Raw genomic sequence first — 25979 nt, 5'->3', positions numbered from 1 at the left:
CATTGGTGGTGCGTGGACAAATGCCCCTTTACATTGGTGATTAATGGAGAACTGCCCATATGCATTGGTAGTAAGTTGAGAAATACCCCTCTACATTGGTGTTGGGGTTACAAATATCCCCTTACAGTGGTGATGGGTGGACAAATGTCCCCTTACAGTGATGGTGGATGGACAAATGCCCCCTTACATTGGCGATTAGTGGAAAATTCCACCTATACATTGGTAGTAAATAGAGAAAAACCTCCTTAAAATGGTGGTGCGTCTACAAACGCCCCTTTACTTTGGTGATTAATGGAGAAATGCCCATATGCATTGGTAATAAGTTGAGAAATACCCCTCTACATTGGTGTTGGGTTTACAAATGTCCCCTTACAGTGGTGGTGGGTGGACAAATGTCCCCTTACAGTGGTGGTGGGTGGATAAATGCCCCCTTACAGTGATGGTGGGTGGATAAATGCCCCCTTACAGTGGTGGTGGATGGACAAATGCCCCCTTACGTTGGCGATTAGTGGAAAATTCCACCCATACATTGGTAGTAAATAGAGAATAACCTCTTTACAATGGTCTACAAACGCCCCTTTACTTTGGTGATTAATGGAGAAATGCCCATATGCATTGGTAATAGGTTGAGAAATACCCCTCTACATTGGTGTTGGGTTTACAAATGTCCCCTTACAGTGGTGGTAGGTGGACAAATGTCCTCTTACAGTGGTGGTAGGTGGACAAATGTCCCCTTACAGTGGTGTTGGGTGGACAAATGTCCCCTTACAGTGGTGGTGGGTGGACAAATGCCCCCTTACATTGGTGGTGATTGGAGAAAAGTCTCTTTACTTTGGTGCCAAAGGAAGAATCCAGACAGCTAAAAATATTTTTAGATACAGTGAGAAGAGAGAAGATGTCCTTCTTCTCCCTTTAGTGAAGTTGGTGGTAAAACAATGTAGGTGCCATCAGGCAGGAGATCAATTCAACCTAACTCACTGATCAACAAGCCTCTACCAACCTCTGGAGGAACTCTAGTGGTCATCGGGACACTGGTTGAGCAAGGCTGCTTGAGGCTCCTTTCACACTTGTACGACTTGTCCCAGAATTTGGGACTGCAAAGTAGCATGGCAAGTCATTCCCCATGATTTCCAATCACAACCATTCATTTTAGTACGACTTCAGGTCGTTCCGACTTCAAAGTAGTCCCTGCGTTACTTTTGGTCCGATTTTGATGCCAATTACACAGGCATTCCTTGAAATCGCAGTAAAAACGTGGCCGCGAATCGCTGCAAAATCGTGCAACTTTGAAGTCGCACAAGTGTGAAAGGGGCCTTAGACAGAGTTCTGTTTACTGCCTGAGCAGGTAGATGAGGACTTCTGTATTCGTTTTAGTAAATATTTTTCCATACTGCCTTGGGTTTCACTTAATGGATACCTATGTAGTCCTCCACGTTATTTTTTTGTGCTTGACAGCAGTAATATCGCCTGAACAGGACTGGCAATTCATTCATTCGAATCTCTGAATTTCTAGTACAGAACACAATATAATCAGCCTTGTGAGGGCAGCAAAAGCTCAGATTCAGGCAGCCATTTCCACAAATGACTTGGCTTTATTGATAGATAGCTGAATGGTGTGGGCAAGTGAATTACCACAAATGGAAAAGAATTTATGGAATAACAAAGATTTGTCCCAGGCAGTGGCGGTGCTGAAAAGTTTGATGTCTTCTCCGTGATTGTGTTTGCAGACCATAATGACAGGGATCGCTGTATTTATCCAGTATATTCAGACACTTCAGTACTCAGATACATCACTTACCGCAGGGATAATAATACGAAATCTTACAAATAACATCACAAATGATGCCACAATTTTGTGATTAGGTGTTCACATCGATAGCACAATACAATCATGTTTGTCCCAGAGAAATTGTACCCACAAGCACAATGTGAATAGCACTGAATGCTTATTTTATTAGGCATAGAACTACAAATTGACTGATAGTAACTTTTGCAAAAAAAAAAAAGAGGTAAAACTTTCAAGAGATTATCAGAGGTAAAGGAGGCCTTATGTTATGGAGTACTGAATACTGCAAATGGTAATTCGTAGTTGTTACACCCTGGCTGTGGTTGTTGCTTTGCTAGGGTCCCTACAGAAGTACAGGGCTGTCCAGTGACCTACAGAGGTAAAGGGCTGTCTAGGGGCCTACAGAAGTACAGAGCTATCCAGTGGCTTACATAAGTACAGGGCTGTTCAGTGGCCTTTAGACATACCGGGCCTCTCGGGTGCCTATAGAAGTACAAGGCTTTACAGTGGCCTACAGAGGTACAGGGCTATTCTGTGGCCTACAAAAGTACAGGGCTTTTCAGTGGCCTATAGACATACAGGACTGTATAGGGGCCTACAGAAGTACCGGATTGTCTAGGGGCCTGCAGAAGTACATGGTTGTCTCGGGGCCTACAGAAGTACAGGGCTGTCTCGGGGGGCCTTGAGAAGTACAGGGCTGTCTATAAGGCCTAGACAAGTACAGGGCTGTCTAGGGGGCCTAAAGAAGTACAGGGCTGTCTTAAAGCCTACATAAGTAAGGGGCTGCCTAGGGGCCTACAGAAGTACAGGCTGTCCAGTGGCCTACAGATGTACAGGGCTGTCTATGGGCCTACAGAACTACAGGGCTGTCTAGGAGTCTACAGAAGTACAGGGTTGTTCTGTGGCCTACAGAATTTCAGGGATGTCTAGGCCTAGGGCCTCCAGAAGTACATAGTTGTCTAGGATCCTACAGAAATACATAGCTGTCTAGGGTCCTACAGAAGTACAAGGCTGTCTAGGGGCCTACAGAAGAACAGGTCTGTCTAGGGGCCTACAGAAGAACAGGTCTGTCTAGGGGCCTACAGAAGAACAGGTCTATCTAGGGGCCTACAGAAGAACAGGTCTGTCTAGGGGCCTACAGAAGAACAGGTCTGTCTAGGGGCCTACAGAAGAACAGGTCTGTCTAGGGGCCTACAGAAGAACAGGTTTGTCTAGGGGGCGACAGAAGAACAGGTCTTTGTAATGGCCTACAGAAGTACAAGGCTGTCTTAGGGCCTATAGAAGTACAGATCTGTATAGAAAACTACAAAGGGTACAGGTCTGCCTAGGGTCCTACAGAAGTACAGGGCTCTCCAATGGAATACAGAAGTACAGGGCTGTCCCATGGCCTAAAAAAAGTTCAGGGCAGTCCATTGGCCTAAAGAATTACAGGGCTGTCCAAGGGCCCACTGCTTAAGTTTATGAACACCCCACAGCCCTCAGACCTTTGAGTTGTCTGCTAAACACATGTAGAGATTGTGGGCTAGGAATACTCCACTACTCCATCCCCCTTGTCCATGGCAGCACCAACCCATTAAGTGGTCAGGTGTATTTACATCACAAGGCTTGCCATTCTCTGTAGTTCCAGGTCAGGGCTCCAACAGTCCAGCTGAACAGTCCTGGGGCTCATGTAAGATGAACGCTCAGGTAACCTAAAGCCCTTGTTTCATTTAGATCAGTCCCGGAGGTCTTGTATCTCAAGGCCATAGCTAGGGAAACCCACTTGGGAAAACTGAACACAATTCCACAGAATTATTTTCTACATTCTTCCTCTTCAAGGTACACAGTTCTCCACCCTCCTGGGCTCTACCCACCCTACGTATATCTGGGACCAGAAGGGCAGGAGCAACAGGTCACATCCTGTAGGGAGGGGCCCATAACTTGGAAAGCCCACATGGGGGAACTGAACAGGATTTCACCTACATCCTTCCTCTTCAAGGGACACAATTCTCCACCATCCTAGGCAGTGGACGGCCCCTTAGTGTCATTACATACAATGTGGGGCTATTAACCTTGTATTGTATGTGGAGGAAGCAGGTATGTTGCTGCCAGTATGCCCATCAATTGCCGCTACTTGCCCATCAACTGCCACTACTGTGCCCCATCAATTTCAGCTACTGTGCCCCATCAATTGCTGCCAGTGTGCCCCCCCCACTCGGCACTTACCTGTCTCGGGTCACGGCGCTGTCCTCCACGCTCCCTCCGAGACCTCAATGTCTTCTCCTGTCTTGTTCCTGTCCTCTGCTATTATTGGACAGCGCCTGTTGCTTCAGCCATTCAGGTGACAGGTAACCAGACCTAAGCATCCTGATTGGCTAAGAGGCGGGTCAGTGTTAGGAAAGCGATTTATTCGCTTGCCTAACACAACACTGTGTAAACAGCGAATGCACATCATTGTGCCCGCTGTTTACCAATTTTGAAGCCTATTAGAGCCTATGCTCCTATGCTCATATGGCCTATGGCTCTAATCAGGATGCCTATTTGAGCCAACGGCTCTAATCAGGCGCTTCCAAAAAAAAAAAACAGCCGCTGTATTTCAGATGCCCGGTGCCCGACAAGGGGTCGGACACCTGAATAGGGGGCGGCAGTGGCGACAATAGATAGAATTATGCAATGCATGAATCTATCTATTGGTGATAGAGTGGTGCAGGAGAGAGGGGGCGGATCTCCTGGGCCCTTTATGGACGCACCTCCACTGCGACACTCCTGTCAGACAAAACTGCCAGACCCGTAACACAACCTGGTCAAAATCCCTAATCAAACCACACCAAAATCCTGCTGATTGGACACAGGGAAGGAACAGAAGCTAACTGAGCAGATCATCGATCTTCTCACATTACTCTCCCCTCCTGTTAACACACTTGTGCATACTCTGGGCCAGATTCACGTATCTGAGCGCATCTTTGTGCGGGCGTAGCGTATCCTATTTACGCTACGGCGCTGCAACTTAGACAGGCAAGTGCAGTATTCACAAAGCACTTGCTCCGTAAGTTGCGGCGGCGTAGCGTAAATGGACCGGCGTAAGCCTGCGTAATTCAAAGTAGGCGTGTTGTATGGAAATGAATCGTGACCCCACGTAAATGACGTGCCTAACGAACGGCGCAAACGCGCGCATCACGTTGAGTTTTCTCCCTAAGTTACGCCGGCTCAATGCTTAGTCGACGTGAACGTAACCTACGCCCATCCCCATTCACGTACGACTTACGCAAACAACGTAAAATACGACGCTTTTCCGACGTCCATACCTTAACATGACTTACCCCTGCTTTATGAGGGGTAAAGTTACGCCGGTCATACGCCTTACATAAACAGCGTATATTAATACGCCGGGTGCAAGTACGTTCGTGAATCGGCGTATCTAGCTCATTCGCATATTCGACGCGGAAATCTACAGAAAAGGGGCCCCTAGCGGCCAGCGAAAAATATGCACCCAAGATACGACGGCGTAGGAGACTTACGTCGGTCGTATCTTGGCAACAGTGGGGTAGATTCAGGTAGGGCTGCGCACTCTTAGGGAGGCGCAGCGTACCGTTTTAACGCTACGCCTCCGTAAATTACTTGCGCTACGCTTCATTCACGAAGCAGTAGCTCCGTAATTTGCGCGGGCGCTCCGTAAAACTGGCCGGCGTGAGCGCGCGTAATTTAAATGATCCCGTAGGGGGCGTGGATCATTTAAATTAGGCGCGTTCCCGCGCCGAACGTAGTGCGCATGCTCCGTCGGGAAACTTTGCGGTAAATGACGTTTTCAAGGACGTCATTTGCTTCAACGTGAACGTAAATGGCGTCCAGCGCCATTCACGATTCACTTACGCAAACGACGCGGGAACGACGGGTATACTTAGCATTGGCTGCCCCTGCTAATAGCATGAGCAGCCTTACGCAGAAACCGACGAACGCAAACGACGTAAAATGCGAACGCAGGGCACACGTACGGTTGTGAATCGGCGTGAGTATGCAATTTGCATACTCTACGCTGACCACTACGGGAACGCCACCTAGCGGCCATCGTAAGAATGCAGCCTACGAAAAGACGGCATAAGAGCCTTATGCCAGTCATATCTTAGGCTGCAGTCGGCGCATCGAGCTTTCTGAATACAGAAAAGTCGATACGCCGACGCAACTAAGCAATTGCACTGCGTATCTATGGATACGCAGACGCAATTGCTTTCTGAATCTACCTCAGTGAGGCGTATCTGATTCTATGAATCAGTCGCATAGACAGCGCACTTTCGGACTTACAACGGCATACATGGAGATACGCCGTCGTAAGTCCTTTGTGAATCTGGCCCTCTGTGTCAAGTCCACGCAGAAGATCCCTACAGACAATTACCGGTGCAGGCCCAACATTGGGCAAAAAGCTTCTATACGTATAGACAGGGACCGCTTTCTTTTTAAAGTGAGGTCTGAAACCCCAAGAACACCATCCCAAGACATGAATAATGGGACAAAATTGTATTTTCTCGCAAGGAGTTCCTCTTTAGTCGTTCCGTAGATAGATTGTACTGATCCGGAGGAGAAATGCAGGCAATCAAGCCCGGCGATTGCAGGAGATACAAAATTCTGCGTGTCAGTGTTTTTTTGGACGCAGGGCCTTCATAGCAGCTAATCTTGGGTATGATCTCCCAATGAACCGTAGTGGGTTGAGTGTATGACATGGTTCTTTGCTGTTCCTGTATCAGCACTACATCTCCTGACTCATCATTGCCGGAGTAATGGAGTGGAACAGGCAGAGGTGAATGGTAATTACTTATCGAGTTGCTGGGCTCCAGATGTAAGTTGAACGCAGATAAGAAATAAAAGAAAAGTGAAGCTGTGGAAATTGTAAGCGGTTTGGGGCTATCGATCATTGTTTGCTGCGAGTAGAACTTTTCTGTGGAATCCGGGCCCTGCACTTTCTTAAAGCTGAAGCTCAATCTGTTTAGATTTCGCCTTCCTTGGTTCCTCCCTCTCCCCTCGTTGACACGCTAATGAAAATTTTCATTAGCAACGTGTCACTACGCCTAAAGACAAGAGAGGTGGTTCATATTAGGACTAGTGAGGTGTTGCTGGAACGCCAAGCCATGCATCGCCTTGCCATTTAGGCCATCAGTAATTTTACCTGTGGCTGCTGCAGTAAACTTACCTATGTCCTCTGTGCCTGCCTCCAGTCCTCTGTGTCCACCTTGCCTCTTTACCTGCCCATGTTCATTGTATGACTACCCCTCTTGTTCCCCAGTGTCTCTGTGCCAAGAGCGCCCCTGTGCCTCTCAAATGTGAACCAGTGCCTCCTGTGTTTCTAATGTGCCCCTGTGTCTCCAAGGATGCTCCTATGCATCCAGGTGCCTCCCTTGAGCGCCCCTGCATCTGTAGTAAACTCCTGTGTCTCAAAGTGTGTTCCCTGTGCACCCCTGTGTCTCTAGTGAGCCCCTGTATTTATAAGTGTGCTCCTAGGCCTTCATGTGCACTCCTGTGTCTCCAGGTCGGCTCCTATGCCTCCAGGTACGCCTTGTGTGCCTCTGTGTTTTAAAGTGTGCCTCATGTTGCTAAATATACCCTGTGCACCCAGTGTCTCCAAGGCACCTCTGCGCCTCTAGGGCACTCCAGTGTCCCCAGGTATGTCTTGTGTATCATTGTGTGTTCTGTGCACTCCTATGTGCTCTTGTGTCTCCATGTGTGTCACAGTGTACTTGATGTTGTCAAGTATGCCCTGTGCATTCCAGTGAACCCCTTTGCACCATGTGATTTCAAGAGTGCTCCCGTTTTTCCAAGTGTGTTCCTTTGGCTTCCAGGCATGTTCTGTACACCCCTGTGTCTCCAGTGAGCCCCTGTGCCTCAAACTGCACACCATGTTGCCAAGTGCACCCTGGGTGCCTCTGTGTCCCCAGTGCACCTGTGTGCTCCTGTGCCTCCAAGTGTATCCCAGTGTGCCCGATATTGCCAGGTAGACCCAGTGTCTCCAGTGAGCACCTTTGCCCCCCGTGATTTCATGCATGCCCCTATGTCTCTAAGTGTACTACAATACTTCCATGTGCACTCTGTTCATCCATGTGTCTCCACTGAGCCCTTGTGTCCCAAAGTGTGCTCTGTGTTGCCAAGTGCACCCTGTGCCTCCAAGCTCACTCCAGTGCATCCTATTTTCCCAACATATGCCTTGTGTGCCACTGTGTCTCCAGTGCACCCCTGGGTGCTTCTGTGTCTCCAAGTGTGTTCCAGTGTGACTGATGTTGCCCTTTGTACCCCATTGTCTCCAGTAGGCCCATTTGAATCCTGTGTTTTCCCGTGTGCCCCTGTCTTTCCAAGTGTGCTCCTATGCCTTCAGGAGCGCCCTTAGCACCTTTGAGGCTCAAAGTGTGCTTAGTGTTACCAAGTGTGTCCTATGTGCTCAGTGTCTTCTGTGTACCTCTATGCCTCCAGGTCCACCCTTTTTGCCCCTGTGTCTCACAATGTGCCACACATTTCCAAGTGCACCCCTGTGTGCCCCTTGTCTCCAAGTATTCCCTGGGGGCAGCACAGTGGTGCAATGAGTAGCACTTTCGCCTAGCAGCAAAAGGGTCGCTGGTTCGAATCCCGACCACGACACCATCTGCTTGGAGTTTGCATGTTCTCCCTGTGCCTGCATGGGTTTCCTCCGGGTACTCCGGTTTCCTCCCACACTCCAAAGACATGCTGGTAGGTAAATTGGATCCTGTCCAAAAATTGGCCCAGTATATATATATGTATATCTGTTGTATGACTGTGTGTCCCAAGCGTGTCGAGATCCTACGGGGTAAAATGACCGCACCAGCCAAGCAGACTCTGGCTGGAAAAAGCGCCCAGAGGCGATTCAGTTCGCTTGTGTAGCGCTATACAAGTCATTTATTCATTGTGTCTCCAGTAAATCCTTGTGTACTCCTGTGTGTCCTAGTGTACCCGATTGTGCCAAGTATGCCCTGTGCACCCCCAGTGTCTCCAGTGAGCCCCTTTACACTTTGTGTTTTTAAGTGTGCTTCTGTGTCTCCAAGTGTGCTTCTATGCTTCCAGATGCACTCTCTCTGTACCCCTGTATCTCCAAGTGCACCCTGTGTTCTGTGCCTCCACGTTTGCCCTAGGTTCCACTGTGTCTCCAGTACACCCCTGTATACTTCTGTGTATCCAAGTGTATCCCAGTGTGCCCGATGTTGCTAAGTATGTCCTGTGCACCTCTTTATCTCCAGTAAGCCTCTGTGTGCCCTGTGTTTTCAAGCATGCCCCTGTGTCTCTCATTATGCTCCTATGCCTCCAGGTGGGCCTTTATTTCCTTTGTGTCTCCAATGAGCCCAATGAGTGTGCCAAATGAGTCCTATGCACCCAGTGTTTCCTGTGTACCTCTGTGTCTTCAAGTGCACCGCAGTGCGGTCTGTGTCTCCAAGTATGTCCTGTGTGCCCCTGTGTCTTCAAGTGTGCCCGTATGCCTCCAAATGCACTCTCTGCACCCTTTTATTCCAAAGTGCACCCTGTTTTGCCCTGTGTCCCACTCTGTCTCCAGTACATCCCTGTGTGCCCATGTGTCTCCTAGTCTGTCCCAGTCTACCTGATGTTGCCAAATATACCCTTTAGACTCAGTGTCTCCAGTGAACCCCTTTGTGCCCTGTGTTTTCAAGTGTGCCCCCATTCCCCAAAGTTTGCCCTTTGTGGCTCTAGGACACCCATGTCTCCATGCAGCCTCTGGTGGGCTCCTGCAGTCACTTGCACCGTCCATCTCTTAGTGGATATGGGCTCCAGTCCATGACAAATACCATGGCTATTGCACTTTTGGGGGCAGATCCACAAAGAGAATACGCCGGCGTATCTAGTGATACGCCGGCGTACTTTCAAATTTCCCGCGTCGTATCTTTGTTTCGAATCCTCAAAATAAGATGCAACGGCATCTGGGTTAGATCCGACAGGCGTACGTCTTCGTACGCCTTCGGATCTTAGATGCAATTCTTCGGCGTCCGCTGGGTGGAGTTCTCGTCGTATTTCGCATCGAGTATGCAAATTAGCTATTTCCGACGATCCACAAACGTACGAGCGGCCGTCACATTCTTTTACGTCGTTTCCGTTCGGCTTTTTTTGGCGTATAGTTAAAGCTGCTATTTGGTGGCGTACGCAATGTTAAGTATGGCCGTCGTTCCCGTGTCGAATTTGAAAATATATATTTTTTTTGGGGTAAGTCGTCCGTGAATCGGGCTGGACATAATTTACATCCACGTCAAAACAATGACGTCCTTGCGACGTCATTTAGCGCAATGCACGGCGGGAAATTTAGGGACGGCGCATGCGCAGTTCGTTCGGCACGGGGACGCACTTCATTTAAATGAAACACGCCCCCTTATTCGCCGATTTGAATTAGGCGCCGTTACGCCGCAAGAGATACACTACGCCGCCATAACTTACGGCGCAAATTCTTTGTGGATTCAAAGCTTCCAAAAGTAAGTTACAGCGGCGTAGCGTATTTCACATACGCCCATGCAATTGTATGTGAATCTGCCCCCTGGTCTATACATTCCTGTATTGTTCTGTGCATTCTGTAATGATTTAGTTGTTGGCACGCATTTACCTGGGGAGGTGGAAAAATAAATATCAATGCAGCAAATCCTGACACCTGTGAATCCATTGTTGTCTCCTTTTTTATCTGCGCGTTCATAAACGACCCTGATTATTTCTGCTTTTGATTGTTTCTTCATTCTTCTCCTGCTCCGTCCTATTAGCAAACTTTTGTTTTTATCTCCTCTCCCTGCATTCGGCTGTTCAAGGGCAGCTAAGCAAGGACGCGGTATTGTCTCGCTGGCTCCCATCTCGACAGTTTTACAGATGTAAGAACAAAGAATCAATTAAAATCAGTTTAATGGGCTGTGAAAACGTTGAGGGTTGATTTTTGAGCGGAGGGTGTCGCACATGCTAATGATGTGGAAAGGTAGGTGACTGCATTTAAGTCTACCTGTAGAGGCAGACAATGGCGCCCTGATTCGTAGTGGAGCAGCGTGACGCCACAAACATCCAGCGGCTTGATTGTACGGATGCTAAGCACAAAGAAAACGCTTATTGCGGTGACATTGAAGAGCCGTCTATTCACACCGGCTTAAGTGAAATATTTACAGAGGAAAGAAACAAACAAAAGCTTCTATGCCGTTGCTAATGGTGGAACTCTTACCACCTCTAAATACATTTAGCTAGATTCACATAGAGTTAGGTCGGCGTATCAGTAGATACGCCGACCTAACTCGGAATCTGCGCCGACCTAAGTTTAAGTGTATTCTCAAACAGAGATACACTTAAACCTATCTAAGATACGACAGCTTGCGCCGTCCTATCCTAGGGTGCAATATTTAGGCTGGCCGCTAGGTGGCGCTTCCATTGCGGTCGGCGTAGAATATGTAAATCACTAGATACGCCTATTCACGAACGTACGCCCGGCCGACGCAGTACAGATACGCCGTTTCCGTAAGAGATAGGCCGCCTAAAGAGAAAGATGCCCCCTAGGTGGCGTAGCCAATGTTAAAGTATGGCCGCCGTTCCCGCTTTGAAATTCAAAAATTTTACGTTGTTTGCATAAGTCGTCCGTGAATAGGGATTTACGTCATTTACGTCCACGTCGAAATCAATAGGACCGTGCGGCGTACTTAGCCGCAATGCACACTGGGAAATGTAGGAGGACGGCGCATGCGCCGTTCCAAAAAAACGTCAATCACGTCAGGTCAAAGCAAATTATCATAAAACACGCCCCCTCAGCCTATTTTGAATTAGGCGCGCTTGCGCCCGCCGCATTTACGCTACGCCGCCGTAAGTTAGGCAAGTACTTTGAGAATACAGTACTTGCCTCTCTGACTTAAGGCGGCGTAGCGTAAATACGATACGCTACGCCGCCTTAAAGTTGCGCGGGGCTACATGAATCTAGCTAAATGTAATTGTCTTGGTTTCTGAAGCTGGAGGTGGTAATTGTGTTAGTGAATTGACCTCTGAAACCAGGTACTTAAAATGATTTGATGTCTGTGCCCCCTCCTTTGCCCGCTGCTCCTTTAGATAGGCTGGCAACCAGCAGGCTTCGGCCCACTGCCAGGCCGCCGCCTCCCTAATCCTAGGCCTCCAGCCACCTGCAGATGGCCTAACCTCTTACAGTACCTTCCAGTTTCTGTAGTGCCTCTCAACTTCCCATAGTTGTCCACCATTTTTCTCAACCTCCCACAGTACCCTCAGGCCCATAGAGTGCCCTCCAGCCCCTCGCAGAGTCTCCATCTCCCCCAGAGGCGTATCTAGTGAAAATAGCGCCTATGGCAAGCACTGAAACTGCGCCCCTGTCGAAACATTTGAAACCCATCTTTCAGATAACCTTAAAAAAACAAAACAGTTAACCAAACTAGTGATATTTATCATCCCTTGTGATACCTTTAGTAGTGACATATCTTCTTTATGGAGAAATCTGGGGTTTATTAGACCTATGATCCCTCCTCTGCCCTCCAAGGCCAGGTAAATGCAGAACCTACACTGGAAGTGATGACATCTTCATCACTTAAGGCCTCAGTTTTCACAGAGGAGAGGGAGAAACTGATGTTCCTCCTTCTTCTTTGTGCACTGCCAATCCGACCAGATGGAATGGGAGAGCCTGGGAGAACAGGAGGGGGCTGTGGCTGAATGCAGCAGGGATAGGAGATCCTGCCAATGCTCGGGAGGAGGGAAGAAGAGACCCTCAGACCCTGGTAAGTGTCTTGCTGCCCAGCCACTCATCAGCGCCCCCTTCATATGGCACCCATGGCACTTGCCATGCCTGCCATACCTTAGATACGCCACTGATCTCCCCATAGTGCAGTGGATATAAACTCCTGTCCACGGGACCCACTAAAAGGCCAGGTTTGCAAGATCACTGAAATACATCACAGGTGATATAATGCTGCTCAGCGATTGCAGTATTCTAATCTGCATATCCCCAAGGTAATACTTAATCACTTGGCTGGCCAAAGACCAGAGCGCTTTTTGCGATTCAGCATTGCGTAATTTTAACTGACAATTGCACGTGGCTTCCAAAAAAATTAATATATTTTTTTCCCCCACAAATAGAGCTTTCGTTTGGTGGTATTTGATCACCCCTCCGGTTTTTATTTTTTGCGCTATAAACAAAAATAGAGCGACCATTTTGAAAAAAAAATTATATTTTTTACTTTTTGCTATAATAAATATTCCCCAAAAAATATATAAAAAACATTTTTTTTCCACAGTTTAGGCCGATGCGTATTCTTCTACATATTTTTGGTAAAAAAAATTGCAACAAGCGTTTATTGATTGGTTTGCGCAAAACTTATAGCGTCTACAAAATAGGGGATAGTTTTATGGCATTATTATTAATATATATATATATTTATTTTTTTACGTGTTATGGCGGCGATCAGCATTTTTTATCGTGACTGCGTCATTATGGCAGACACATCGGACACTTTTGACGCTATTTTGGGACCATTCACATTTATACAGCGATCAGTGCTATAAAAATGCACTGATTACTGTGTAAACGTGACTGGCAGTGAAGGGGTTAACCAGTAGGGGGCTGGGAAGGGGTTAAGTGTGTCCTAGGGAGTGATTATAACTGTTAGGGGGCATAGCTACGAGTGACACGTCACTGCCGTCGTATCTATGCGCCTGATTCTTAGAATCAGTTACGCATAGATATCTGTTAGATCCGACAGGCGTAAGTCTCTTACGCCGTCAGATCGTAACTGCATATTTATGATGCCCGCTAGGGGCGTGTATGCTGATTTATGCGACGAAATATATAAATCAGCTAGATACGCGAATTCACGAACGTAAGCCCGGCCGGCGCAGTAAAGTTATGCCGTTTACGTTAGGCATTTCCCGGCGTATAGTTACCCCTGCTATATGGTGGTGTAAGTGCGGCGTACCAATGTTAAGTATGGCTGTCGTTCCCGCAACGAAATTTGAAAATTTCACGTCGTTTGCGTAACTCGTCCGTGAATGGGGCTGGACGTAATTTACGTTCACGTCAAAACCAATACGTCCTTGCGGCGTATTAGGAGCAATGCACACTGGGAGATTTCCACAGATGGCGCATGCGCCGTTCGTGAAAAACGTCAATCACGTCGGGTCACAGTACATTTACATAAAACACGCCCCCCTGTTCCAAATTTTAATTAGGCGGGCTTACGCCGGCCGATTTACGCTACGCCGCCGCAATTTTACGGAGGAAGTGCTTTGAGAATACAGCACTTGCCTGTCTAAGTTGCGGAGGCGTAGCGTAAATCGGATACGTTACGCCGCCGCAAAGATACGCCGCTGGACGAGAATCTGGCCCTGTGTCACTAAACAGAACGGGAGATGCTTGTTTACACTTGCCTCTCCCGTTCTGCAGCTCTGTGTCCCGATTGCAGGACATCTGTGGACATCGAGTACGCGGGTCCCATGGGCACGGTCACGGAGCTTGCGGTGATGTATATTTACAGGAGTCGGTCAGGAACCAGTTAAAATATGGCCTGTTAATGGGTCCTGAGGACAGGAGTTGAGAACCACTGCCAAAGTGCCTTCAACATTGATATCTGACCCCTTGAGAGCCCTCAGGCCCTATAGTGCCCCCTAGCCCCATGAAAAGCCTCCAGTCCCCATAGTGCCCCCCACCTAACAGAGTCCTACAGTGCCTCCAAGTCCCTACAGTACAGCCTCCTGAAGAGACCCACATCTCCCTCCAGAGACCCCATCCCCATAAGCACACCCCCCTTCCCAAGTTAAGGGCATGTAGCCTGATATGGTTCCGGAGTGGGGGGGGGGGGGCTTGGGGTGCACACTCTTCCCCATCCTTTTCTGGCTTGCCAAGCTGCATGCTTGAATAAGGGTCTGGCATGGATTTTGAGGGGGACTCCAAGCCATTTTTTTTTTTTTTTACATTTTGGCATGTGGTTCCCCTTAAATTCCATAACAGACCAAAAAAGCCTGATATGGATGGGGGGGACCCCCACGCTGTTTTTTCCCAGAATTTTTAATTGCCGGCAAGTATTTTGTTCACGACAGCAACAAAGAGCAGAGCACACAGGAGGGGAGGCAGCAGGCTGCACTGAACTAGAGTATAGACTTCCCTACAGGGGCTTCCTATAGCGGCTGTCTGCAGGCCCGCTCTCTATGCCAGAACCCAATGAGTGATTATGATTATCAATGGCTCTGCGCCAGTAACCTTGTTAAACCTTTCTGCATAAAATGTTTAATTAATACGAGGTTTGCATGTTTTGGGTATTCCCGGTGACAACCATATTGCTTTATGATCAGAATTCCTCTGGAGTCATTAGGAGAAAATGAGGATATTAAGTGAAGCCGTGTGTTCTCTTGGCAGCCAAGAGATATTTTTACTTTGTGAATATGTATTACCTCCCTGTAATGAACCGTTATAAACGGAATCTAACAGGAAGTAGAATACCTGTGTAAAAAAGCTACTGTTCAGCGCAGAGACTGCATACTAGGGTTGTGTCGCGGCCTAGCCGCGTGCTGGGTTGCATGTCTTCTACATGTGCAGCCATGTGGTGGGGGATCATCTGTACTCTTTATTTAACCCAGGGGTCTCAAACTGGTGGCCCTCCAGCTGTTGCGAAGCTACAAGTCCCATGATGCATTGCAAGGCTGACAGTTACAAGCATGATGGGACTTGTAGTTTTGCAACAACTGGAGGGCCACCAGTTTAAGACCCCTGCTTTAACTCATTCTTTCCTGGCATAAGTTGGCTCCCTTAGACCCACTAAGGTTCTGTGGATACTAGAACCTTCCCTGAGTGCCAACATAGAAACACCCATGGTCTGGTTTTAACAGCATGACCAAGTAGCCTGTTTTATACCTTCCTACCTGGCAACGGTTAGCTCCCTTAGACCCACTAAGGTTCTTTGGGTACTGAAACCTACCTTGAGTGCCAGTATAGAAGTGCATATAGCCTGGCTTAACCAGCACCACCAAGTAGCTTGATCCATACTTTCCTACCTTGCATAGGTTGGTTCCTTTAGTCCCAGTAAGGTTCTATAGATATGGGAACCTTCCCTGAGTGCCAACATAGAAGTACCCATGGCCTGTCTTTACCAGCATGACCAAGTAGCCTGTTCCATACCTTCCTCAGGCCTTGTGACAGTGGACCCCAAAAGAGACTCACCCAGCACAAGTTTCAGTTCCAGGAGACCTTATCATCTTGAGGATAGGAGAGGAAGATCTAGACAGCAAAAAGTCTCCCAACTTTTCACTAAAACATGGTTGATTTATATATATATATATATATATATATATATATATATATATATATATATATATATATATATATATACTTACTGTACATCCTTTCTGTCAACCTAATGGTGACAGCACATTCATTGTGCATCAATAACAGAGAATGAGAGCAAAGTCAAGGAACAGCCCATACCAGTAGGGGATTTGCCAAAGTCCTACATCTCAAGTCAAAGAGATGCAAGTTGTCCCATTGGTCATGCACCCTCCTCCTCCCTTGCTTTGCTAAGAAGCTCCTAAAAGCTTGCCCCTCAAAGCTTACATCTTTGCATGCTTTGGTCCCTCTGCTGCTTTCCATGACCAAATCCACCAGGTAGATCCCACCAATGTATTCATATACTCTACAATGGCAGGGGCAGGGCACTCCCTAGCTATGTATTGTACATCCCACTTGACGCTCTGGAGACTTCTACCTAGGCACCTTCACTACAAGGTGAAGGTGTTCCCAAATCAAACCCAATTTGTGGATCTACACCTGTGTGTCTACTAAAGATGAGCCAATGATTCAGATCAAATGATGGGGACACACCTTTTAGCTTTAGCTGCTCGGGTGTTCGATTTAAAACAAGGGATTTTTATTTTTGTCAAAACATTATGGGTGTATCTTTTTCTAGGTTACATTTTTTTCTTTGTATATGGATAGGTGTATTCGGTGGGTGAGAGCCGGTATCTGGGGACCCCCTTATTTTTAGATCCCCTGCCCACAGACCCCCGCAACCACTGGGCCAGGGTTGTGTGGAAGAGCCCTTGTCCTAATCAACATGGGTACATGGTGCTTTGCCAGGAGTATCTGCTCCATGTTGAGTGCATGTAGCCTGGTGTTCAGGAATGGAGCTGCATGCTCAGACATTTTTTTTGCTTTGGTATATGTTTACCAGGGCAGTGCCAAGCCCCCCATACAATTTGTTTGATGGCCAGATCAGATTTTTAACATTTAGTTCTCATTGACTTCAGTGGGGTTGGGATTTGGCAACCGACCTTTACTCATATTTGCCAAACTCTACTTGAGCCAAACCCAGGTGTGTTTGGGTCATCACTAGTACCTACCCTACATTTATCCTTGGCTTATGACTTTGGCTCCAGCCATGACAACCAGGTTTGGGATATATTGGAATGGTGATTGTGACTCAGGTCCTCTCCTCTTACTGGACAGAATGAAGGGTGAGGCTGTGGAAAGGATAAGGCCTTCGTACACACAACCGAACATGTCCGCTGAAACTGGTCCGCGGACCAGTTTCCGTGGACATGTTCGGTCGTGTGTAGGGCCGACCGGACAATTTTCCGGCCCAGCGGACAGGTTTCCAGCAGACAAAAGTTTCTTAGCATGCTAAGAAACTTGTCCGCTGGAAGCCTGTCCGTCCGACATGTCCGCTGGTTAGTACGCTTAACCAGCGGACTGAATTCTCCCAGCATGCGCCGAATGGATTCGACGCATGCGTGGAAGCATTTTACTTCCTGGTTTTCGGACGTGGAGGCGTCTCAACGGCGGCATAGTCACGTCACCGCATATTCTGTCCGCGGGGTATTTGGTCTGATGGTGTGTGTACAGCCATCAGACCAAATTCTCCCAGCGGACATGTCCGATGAAAACGGTCCGGCGGACCGTTTTCATCGGACTGTCCCGTCGTGTATACGAGGCCTAAGTGGACAAAATTGGACCATGCTTTATATAGTTTTGTTTTGCCTTCTTCTGTATTAGCCGTTGGTATAGGATTCTGTATATGGAGGTATTCTGTTTTCTATTGCTTGAGCTAGATGGACTTGTGTCCTTTTCAGCCTGAATAACATGCAAGGAAGTCTATAAACCATTTTTTTGTCAGGCCACACTCACAATATTCTGGAATCAGGATGTTTTTGCTACACAATTATATAGGGAAACTTAACCACAAAGATCCTAGGTGATTTTAAAATAAGGTATATACTAGGTATGAGCTTGGGATTGGTTAGCTTTCATGACTGGGCCAATAAGCTTCTGGCAAGGGATTTCCTGCCCTGCAGCTGACATACTTAAAGGGGCGGGAATGCTTGTGACATCATTGATTATTGGCCTAACTTGGCCACATGGCCATAGTATTATAATGACTTTGACCCAATATGGCCACTTGCCCCTATTAAGTCAATGATGTCATGGGCATCCCTGCCCCCATGTGTATGTCATGGGCATCCCTCCCACCCACAGCTCATTGGCCCAGCAATGACAACTAACTTACAATTTCAGCATTCCTTGGTTGGGACTGAACCCAAGACCGAACCCAAGCTCGTCTCTGGTAGATACCTAAAATGAGAATACAGGTATAAATAGACACATTTAGGTACAGTATATATCTAAAAGAAACTCACTTTTTCCCTGATTTTACATTTTATTTTTTTATTTTAATGTAGCAAAAGTAGAAATGTGATTATTATTTTTGCATTGTTTGAACATGTTGTAGAAGTATAATTCAAAGTGATAGTGGAGACTTATATTTGATGTTATCTTTTTCAGGTAAACACCATGTTAATGGCAATTCAACAGTCGAACCTTTTCCAGAAGGGACACAAATGGCTATATTCGGTGAGTCTTTTTTATTATTTATAAAAACTTTGTAGCAATCAAATCTATTCTAAAATAATAAATGCAACTTTGTGATAGAGATAAAAGGTAACTCTAATGCTGTCCCTTCAATATGCTTAATCCAATGACCGCAATCAAATAATAGAAAGAGCAAATGACAAAGAATTGGCATACCTTATATCAGTACAATGTGTATTTAACATGAGTATGTATCACTACCCCAGTAGGGGCTGTTGGCAATAGCTGATTCTTCCCAAATAATACATAGGCTGCCCATCCCCACAGGCAATAGTCCATAGATACTGGCTCCAGTAACTCAGTCTAGAGCAGCCTTTCTTAACTAGGGTCCCTACAAAGGTTGCTATGGGGGTTCCTTGTGCATGAGTAATTTTTGCCTCTCAGATAAGTTCCCACTGATACCAATGATCTTTTTATCTATTGGTAAGGGAACTTTTCCCAATGACCACAAAAACTTTCACACAGCAGAAGGGTTAGGGCATGGGATAATCCAAAACATTTGCACAGTAAAGGGAAATCGTTTTATCTTGCTTCCCACTCCAGGATTTTGCTGAGGACAAAGTACCCTGCTATGAGTGCCGTCTCAGTCCAAGCTACCTCTGGCACTTATATCCCACAAGCACACAATCACCATAAATCAACTCTGGATCATTACTCACAAGTCCCATGGACAGTTGCACACATGTCAGCTTCCTCTGCAAACAGTCTGCTTAAGTCAGGTCCATAAATATTGGGACACCGACACAATTCTAATCTTTTTGGCTCTATACACCACCACAATGGATTTGAAATGAAACGAACAAGATGTAGACTTTCAGCTTGAATTTGAGGGTATTTACATCCAATTTAGGTGAACAGTGTAGGAATTACAACCGTTTGTATATGTGCCTCCCAGTTTTTTAAGGGACCAAAAGTAATGGGACAATTGGCTGCTCAGCTGTTCCATGGTGTGTGTGTTATTCCCTCATCATCCCATTTACAAGGAGCAGATAAAAGGTCCAGAGTTCATTTCAAGTATGCTATTTGCATTTGGAATCTATTGCTGTCCACTCTCAATATGAGATCCAAAGAGCTGTCACTTTGAGCGAAGCAAGCCATCATTAGGCTGAAAAAACAAAACAAACCCACCAGAGAGATAGCAAAAACATTAGGTGTGGCCAAATCAACTGTTTGTAACATCCTTAAAAAGAAAGAACGTACCGTTGAGCTCGGCAACACCAAATGACCCGGAAGACCATGGAAAACAACTGTGGAGGATGACCGAAGAATTCTTTCCCTGGTGAAGAAAACACCCTTCACAACAGTTAGCCAGATCAAGAACACTCTCCAGGTGGTAGGTGTATGTGTGTCAAAGTCAACAATCAAGAGAAGACTTCACCAGAGTGAATACAGAGGGTTCACCACAAGATGTAAACCATTGGTGAGCCTCAAAAACAGGAAGGCCAGATTAGAGTTTGCCAAACAACATCTAAAAAAGCCTTCACAGTTATGGAACAACATCCTATGGACAGATGAGACCAAGATCAACTTGTACCAGAGTGATGGGAAGAGAAGAGTATGGAGAAGGAAAGGAACTGCTCATGATCCAAAGCATACCACCTCATCAGTGAAGCATGGTGGTGGTAGTGTCATGGCGTGGGCATGTATGGCTGCCAATGGAACTGGTTCTCTTGTATTTATTGATGATGTGACTGCTGATAAAAGCAGCAGGATGAATTCTGAAGTGTTTCGGGCAATATTATTATCGGCTCATATTCAGCCAAATGCTTCAGAACTCATTGGACGGCGCTTCACAGTGCAGATGGACAATGACCTGAAGCATACTGCGAAAGCAACCAAAGAGTTTTTCAAGGGAAAGAAGTGGAATGTTATGCAATGGCCAAGTCAATCACCTGACCTGAATCCGATTGAGCATTTCACTTGCTGAAGACAAAACGGAAGGGAAAATGCCCCAAGAACCAGCAGGAACTGAAGACAGTTGCAGTAGAGGCCTGGCAGAGCATTACTAGGGATGAAACCAAGCGTCTGGTGATGTCTATGCATTCCAGACTTCAGGCTGTAATTGACTGCAAAGGATTGGCAACCAAGTATTAAAGCGGTCCTCCACCCTAAAGTGGAGTCCCGCTGATCGGAACCCTCCCCCCCTCCGGTGTCACATTTGAGACCTTTCAGGGGGGAGGGGGGTGCAGACACCTGTCTAAAGACAGGTATTTGCACCCACTTCCGGCCACACGCTACGGGCGAAAGACGGGCATTCCGTCACATCCCGTCTGTCGCCCGTTGTGTGCTGGGAACACTCGGCTCCCAGCACACAGCGTGTGAGCCAATCGGCGGGCGCAGCGCGACTCGCGCATGCGCCGTAGGGAACCGGGCAGTGAAGCCGCAGCGTTTCACTTCCTGGTTCCCTCAGCGTGGATGGCGGGGGGAGCAGCAGAGTGACGAGCGATCGCTCGTGCTCTGCTGCGATCGGCGCTGGACTCCAGGACAGGTAAGTGTCCTAATATTAAAAGTCAGCAGCTGCAGTATTTGTAGCTGCTGACTTTTAATATTTTGTTCCCATGGCACATCCGCTTTAAAAAGTGAAAGTTTGATTTATGATTGTTAATATGTCCCATTACTTTTGGTCCCTTAAAAAGTGGGAGGCACATATACAAACTGTTGTAATTCCTACACCATTCACCTGATTTGGATGTAAATACCCTCAAATTAAAGCTGAACGTCTGCAGTTAAAGCATATTTTGTTTGTTTAATTTCCAAATGCAAATAGCACACTTGAAATGAACTCTGGACCTTTTATCTGTTCCTTGTAAATGGGATAATGAGGGAATAATACACACCTGGCCATGGAACAGCTGAGCAGCCAATTGTCCCATTACTTTTGGTCCCTTTAAAAAATGGGAGGCACATATACAAACTGTTGTAATCCCTACACTGTTCACCTGATTTGGATGTAAATGCCCTCAAATTAAAGCTGAAAGTCTACATCTTGTTTGTTTCATTTCAAATCCATTGTGGTGGTGTATAGAGCCAAAAAGATTAGAATTGTGTCGATGTCCCAATATTTATGGACCTGACTGTATCTAGATCAGATCTCCGTATGGTGAAATCCCACAGTCAACTCCTCAGAAGACCACTTCAGGTCTCCAGTTCTGCCACAGCTGAGACATCAAAGAAAATCAACTCAGTTCACAGCTTCCTCATAGGACAGCAATCCTAGAAGCTTGGAACCCTCCCTGCCAAGGAAAGAACAATCTTTCCAGGGTTCCTGACTATGTATCCCTTCCCAAGTCACTTTCTAGACACTCCTCTACAGGGATTGACTAGGGCATGATAAATACTCAGGCTGACCATTTGAATCTCCATCCCTACGCTCTGGAAACTTCTTCCAGGGGCAGAGGAAAGTAATCAAATTCCCAGCCTGTGAAATCATAAACAGACCAGAACAAACAATCACCCCTTGACTACAGAAGGAGCCAAAAACTAAATTTGCCTAGCATCCTACACTGTGTCCAGCTCCCACTGCTCATGTGCGCCCCTTGACCTGTTTCTTCCTATGGCTTGAGTCATGCACATGCCCACAGCCATAGAAACAAATAGGATGAGTGGTCACATTAGGAGCTGAGCAAAACCATAACTTTTTTCTGCAAAGAGATTCAGAGATTTTCCAGAAATACAGAAGAAGAGAAGAAGAAAAAGGGGATTAAACACCCTCGTATTAGTTTGTTCAGGAATGCACTACCAACCACCATCCGACTGGAGTCGGACCACTTGGCCTTCAGGAGAAAGATTAAAACCCATCGCTTCTGAGGTCAAGGGGTTCCTTACCCATGAAATGGATACAGCGCCCAGAGGCGATTCAGTTCGCATGTGTTGCGCTTTACAAGTCTCTCACTCACTCACTCACTCACTCAGGAAAGTTGGGGATTTGGAAATCTGGTGAGTTGCAAGAAGACCATCAAGGGATCAAGCAACCAAAACGGTGGAGCTTGTGGAGAGTATACTGTACTGTTTCTGTCTTTCTGGATGCTTGGTCACACTAACTATTCAGAGTACCTCAGATAATCTTGTGCTGGACAGTATGTGGATAGGTAAAGATTTATACACGTCAGCTGAGGTGCATCACCAGAATAAGTCCTAAGAAGATATGTTTCCATTAGGGACACAGCAGTAAAGATTTGACAGGTGAGATTGAAAGCCAGTAGCTGCCAAAAAAGTTTGGCTGCTGGCTCTCAAAGAAGAGAATGTTTCTTATGCTGCGTACAAGCGATCGGATTTTCGTTTGGAAAAAAACGGATGGTTCTTCCGACGGAATTCCGCTCAAGCTTGCATACACACGGTCACACCAAATTTTGACCATCAAGAACACGTGCCGTACAACACTACGATGAGCCGAGAAAAATGAAATTCAATGCTTCCGAGCATGCGTCGACTTTTTCCATCGGGAATTCCCACCATGTGTACGCGGCATAAGAATACCCCTGATACAGGGCCCCAGTGGCTCATTGGCTCAAAAAAAAAACTTTTTGGACTCTTTGACCATAGGGGTGGCGCTCCTTCTGCTTCCTACATATTTAAGCTTATGTATAATTCCTTCTATTTTCTTGTTGGGGACCTTTCCTTTTATTCCCAGGATCACCAGGACAAGACATAAGAAGAAATGTTTCCAGTAGGGACACAGCAGTAAAGACTTGACAGTAAAACTTTTGACTCTTTGATCCTTGGGGTGGCGCTCCTTCTGCCTCCTACATATTGAGGCTTACATAATATTTCCTTCAAAGCTCTTGTTGGGGACCTTTCCCTTTATTCCCACAAAGTATTGACTGCTGACTCTCAAAGAAGAGGATGTTTCTTAGAGTATTCCCGACACAAGTTCACATTGACTTTACATTCACATTTACACTTGCTTCGGTTTCAACAAGGCTTCGGACAGGCTTTGTTAAAGCTCTCTGAACGCTAGTCAAAGCACCTGTCACTAAATAAAATGGCTAGCTTACAGTCCTGTTCACACCTGCTTTTGCTTGGTGCTTCGGTAGGGCTTTGGTGGGGCTTCAGTGGGGTTTCGCCATAGAAAGATGGGGCTTCGGTGAGGCTTTGTGGGGCTTCCATGAGGCTTCAGTGGGGCTTCAAGCGAGCTTTGCCATAGACTTCTATGGAGGCTTTGAAGACGCTTTGAAGCACCACTGAAGCTACATCAGGTATCATTTTTGAAGCAAAGCCAAAGCAAAGCAAAAGCAAGGTGTAAACAGGACTGTAAGCTAACCATTTTATTTTGTGACAGAAGCTTTGAATAGCGTTTCAAGAGCTTTAACAAAGCCTGCCTGAAGCCTTGTTGAAGCCTTGTTGAAGCCGAAGCAAGAAAATGAGCCCAAGTCAATGTGAACTTTCGGTCGGGAATACACCTGCTTTTGCTTTGCTTTGCTTCGGCTTTCAAAAATGATACCCCATGTAGCTTCAGTGGTGCATCAAAGCATCTTCAAACCTCCTTAGAAGTCTGTGGCAAAGCTCACCTGAAGCCCCACCGAAACCTCACTGAAGCCCCAGCCATGCTCCACCAAAGCCCCTTTTTTTTTTATTCCCTGACGTATCACTAAGACAGGCCTTGAGATGAAAAGTTTCCATTAGGGACACCGCAGTAAAGATTTGACAGTCAGTAGCCGTCGGGATTGAAAGCCAGTAACCATGCAAAGTGTTGACTGCTGGCTCTCAATGAAGAAGATGTATGCCCAACACAGGTCCACATTGGCTCAAAATATGTTTTGGGTTGTTTAACCATTGAGGTGGTGCTTCTTCTGCTTCGTACATATTGGGCGTACAAATATTTCCTTCAAAGTTCTTGTTGGGGACTGTTCCTTTCATTCCTAGGATCACCAAGACAGGACATAAGAAGAAATGTTTCCAGTAGGGACACAGCAGTAAAGACTTGATAGTCAGTGACAGTCGGGATTGAAAGCCAGTAGCTGTACAAAGTGTTGACTGCTGACTCTCAAAGAAGAGAATGTGTCTTAGTGTATTCCCGACATAAGTTCACATTGGCCCGGATTCACAAAGCACTGGAGCCGGCGTATCTCCAGATACGCCGTGTAAGTGCAAATATGCGCCGTCGTATCTGTGCGCCGGGCCCACAAAACTAAGATACGCCTAAAAACAGGCTTCATTCCACCGGCGTAACTTGCCTACGCCGGCGTAGAGTGGGCGCATGTTTACGCTGGACGCATTTGGCGCTCCCATTGATTTTCTATTCAAGTATGCAAATGAGGGAGATACGGCGATTTACGATCGTACGTGCGCCCAACGCAGGCTACGCGATGTGCGCGTAAGTCGTACGTCCGGCGTAAAGTTAAGCCCCATAAAGGAGGTGTAACTCAGCAGCATCCATGCAAAGGGCTGCACCAGGGAACACAAGCCAACATATTTTACGTAGTTTACGTTGGACGTGAATATGGCTGGGCGTAGGTTACGTTCACGCCGTAGGCAATGATCCGGTGTACCTCAGGCAGTTGTTCCGACGTATTTGTGAGCATGCGCACTGGGATGCGTCCACGGGACGGCGCATGCGCCGTTCATAATACATATCTGTCTGGTGCTCGGCCCATCATTTGCATGGGGTCACGCCCCATTTGCATGACTCACGCCCACTTCCACCTACGCCGGCTTACGCCTAGGAAACCTAGCACAGTTTTGGGAGCAAGTGCTTTGTGAATTCCATGCTTGCCTCTCTGCGCTGCGTCGGCGTAGCGTACAGGAGATATGCTACGGCGGAATAAATGTGTGCCTATGTCTGTGAATCTGGGCCATTGACTCTGACTCATTTACACTTGCTTAAAGCTCTCTAAATGCTAGCTCCTGTCACTAAATAAAATGGTTAGCTTACAGTCCTGTTTACACCTACTTTTGCTTGGTGCTTCGATGAGGCTTCGGTGGGGCTTTGGTGGAGCTTCAGTGGGGCTTTGGTAGAGCTTCGATGGGGCTTTGGTGAGGCTTCGGTGGGGCTTCGGTGAGGCTTCGGTGGGGCTTCCAGTAAGGACACAGCAGTAAATTTCCGGTTCTAATTCTTTTTTTGAGCTTTAATTTAACCAGTTAGCAACCGCCCTATAGACGAAATATGTCTACAAGGCGGTTGCTTAACTCTGGGAGGGCGTCAATGTACGTCCTCCCTGTGGGGCGCGCACACGGGAGTCTCCGTGACCGCCGGGTCCTCCGGACCCGACTGATCACGGATCACGGTAAATAGCCGCTGATAGCGGCGATTTACCACGTGATCGCTCCGTCCAATGACGGAGCGATCACTAGTAAACAAACCAGCGTCATGTGATGACGCCGGTTCCTCCCTCTCCTCTCTGTACCGAACGG

General features: G+C 47.0%; 1 protein-coding gene across 8 annotated transcripts in view; it reads left to right on the top strand.

The window, feature by feature from the left end:
- The window catches only part of MSRA (methionine sulfoxide reductase A), a 460936-nt gene that overhangs the window by 207491 nt on the left and 227466 nt on the right, over nt 1-25979 (top strand). For 7 of the 8 annotated variants that reach the window (XM_040348095.1, XM_040348093.1, XM_040348094.1 and 4 more), the window contains one exon: nt 18543-18611. In XM_040348095.1, coding sequence (XP_040204029.1) covers nt 18543-18611 — 69 coding nt within the window. Of the gene's footprint in view, nt 1-7398; nt 7418-18542; nt 18612-25979 lie in introns of those variants that run through there. The other variant, XM_040348100.1, reaches the window with a different exon arrangement.

Source organism: Rana temporaria, chromosome 4, assembly GCF_905171775.1.
Source record: "Rana temporaria chromosome 4, aRanTem1.1, whole genome shotgun sequence".
Lineage (NCBI taxonomy): Eukaryota > Metazoa > Chordata > Amphibia > Anura > Ranidae > Rana > Rana temporaria.
The sequence above is the reverse complement of the archived record's forward strand: the minus strand, read 5'-3'. Positions and strand labels throughout refer to the sequence as shown.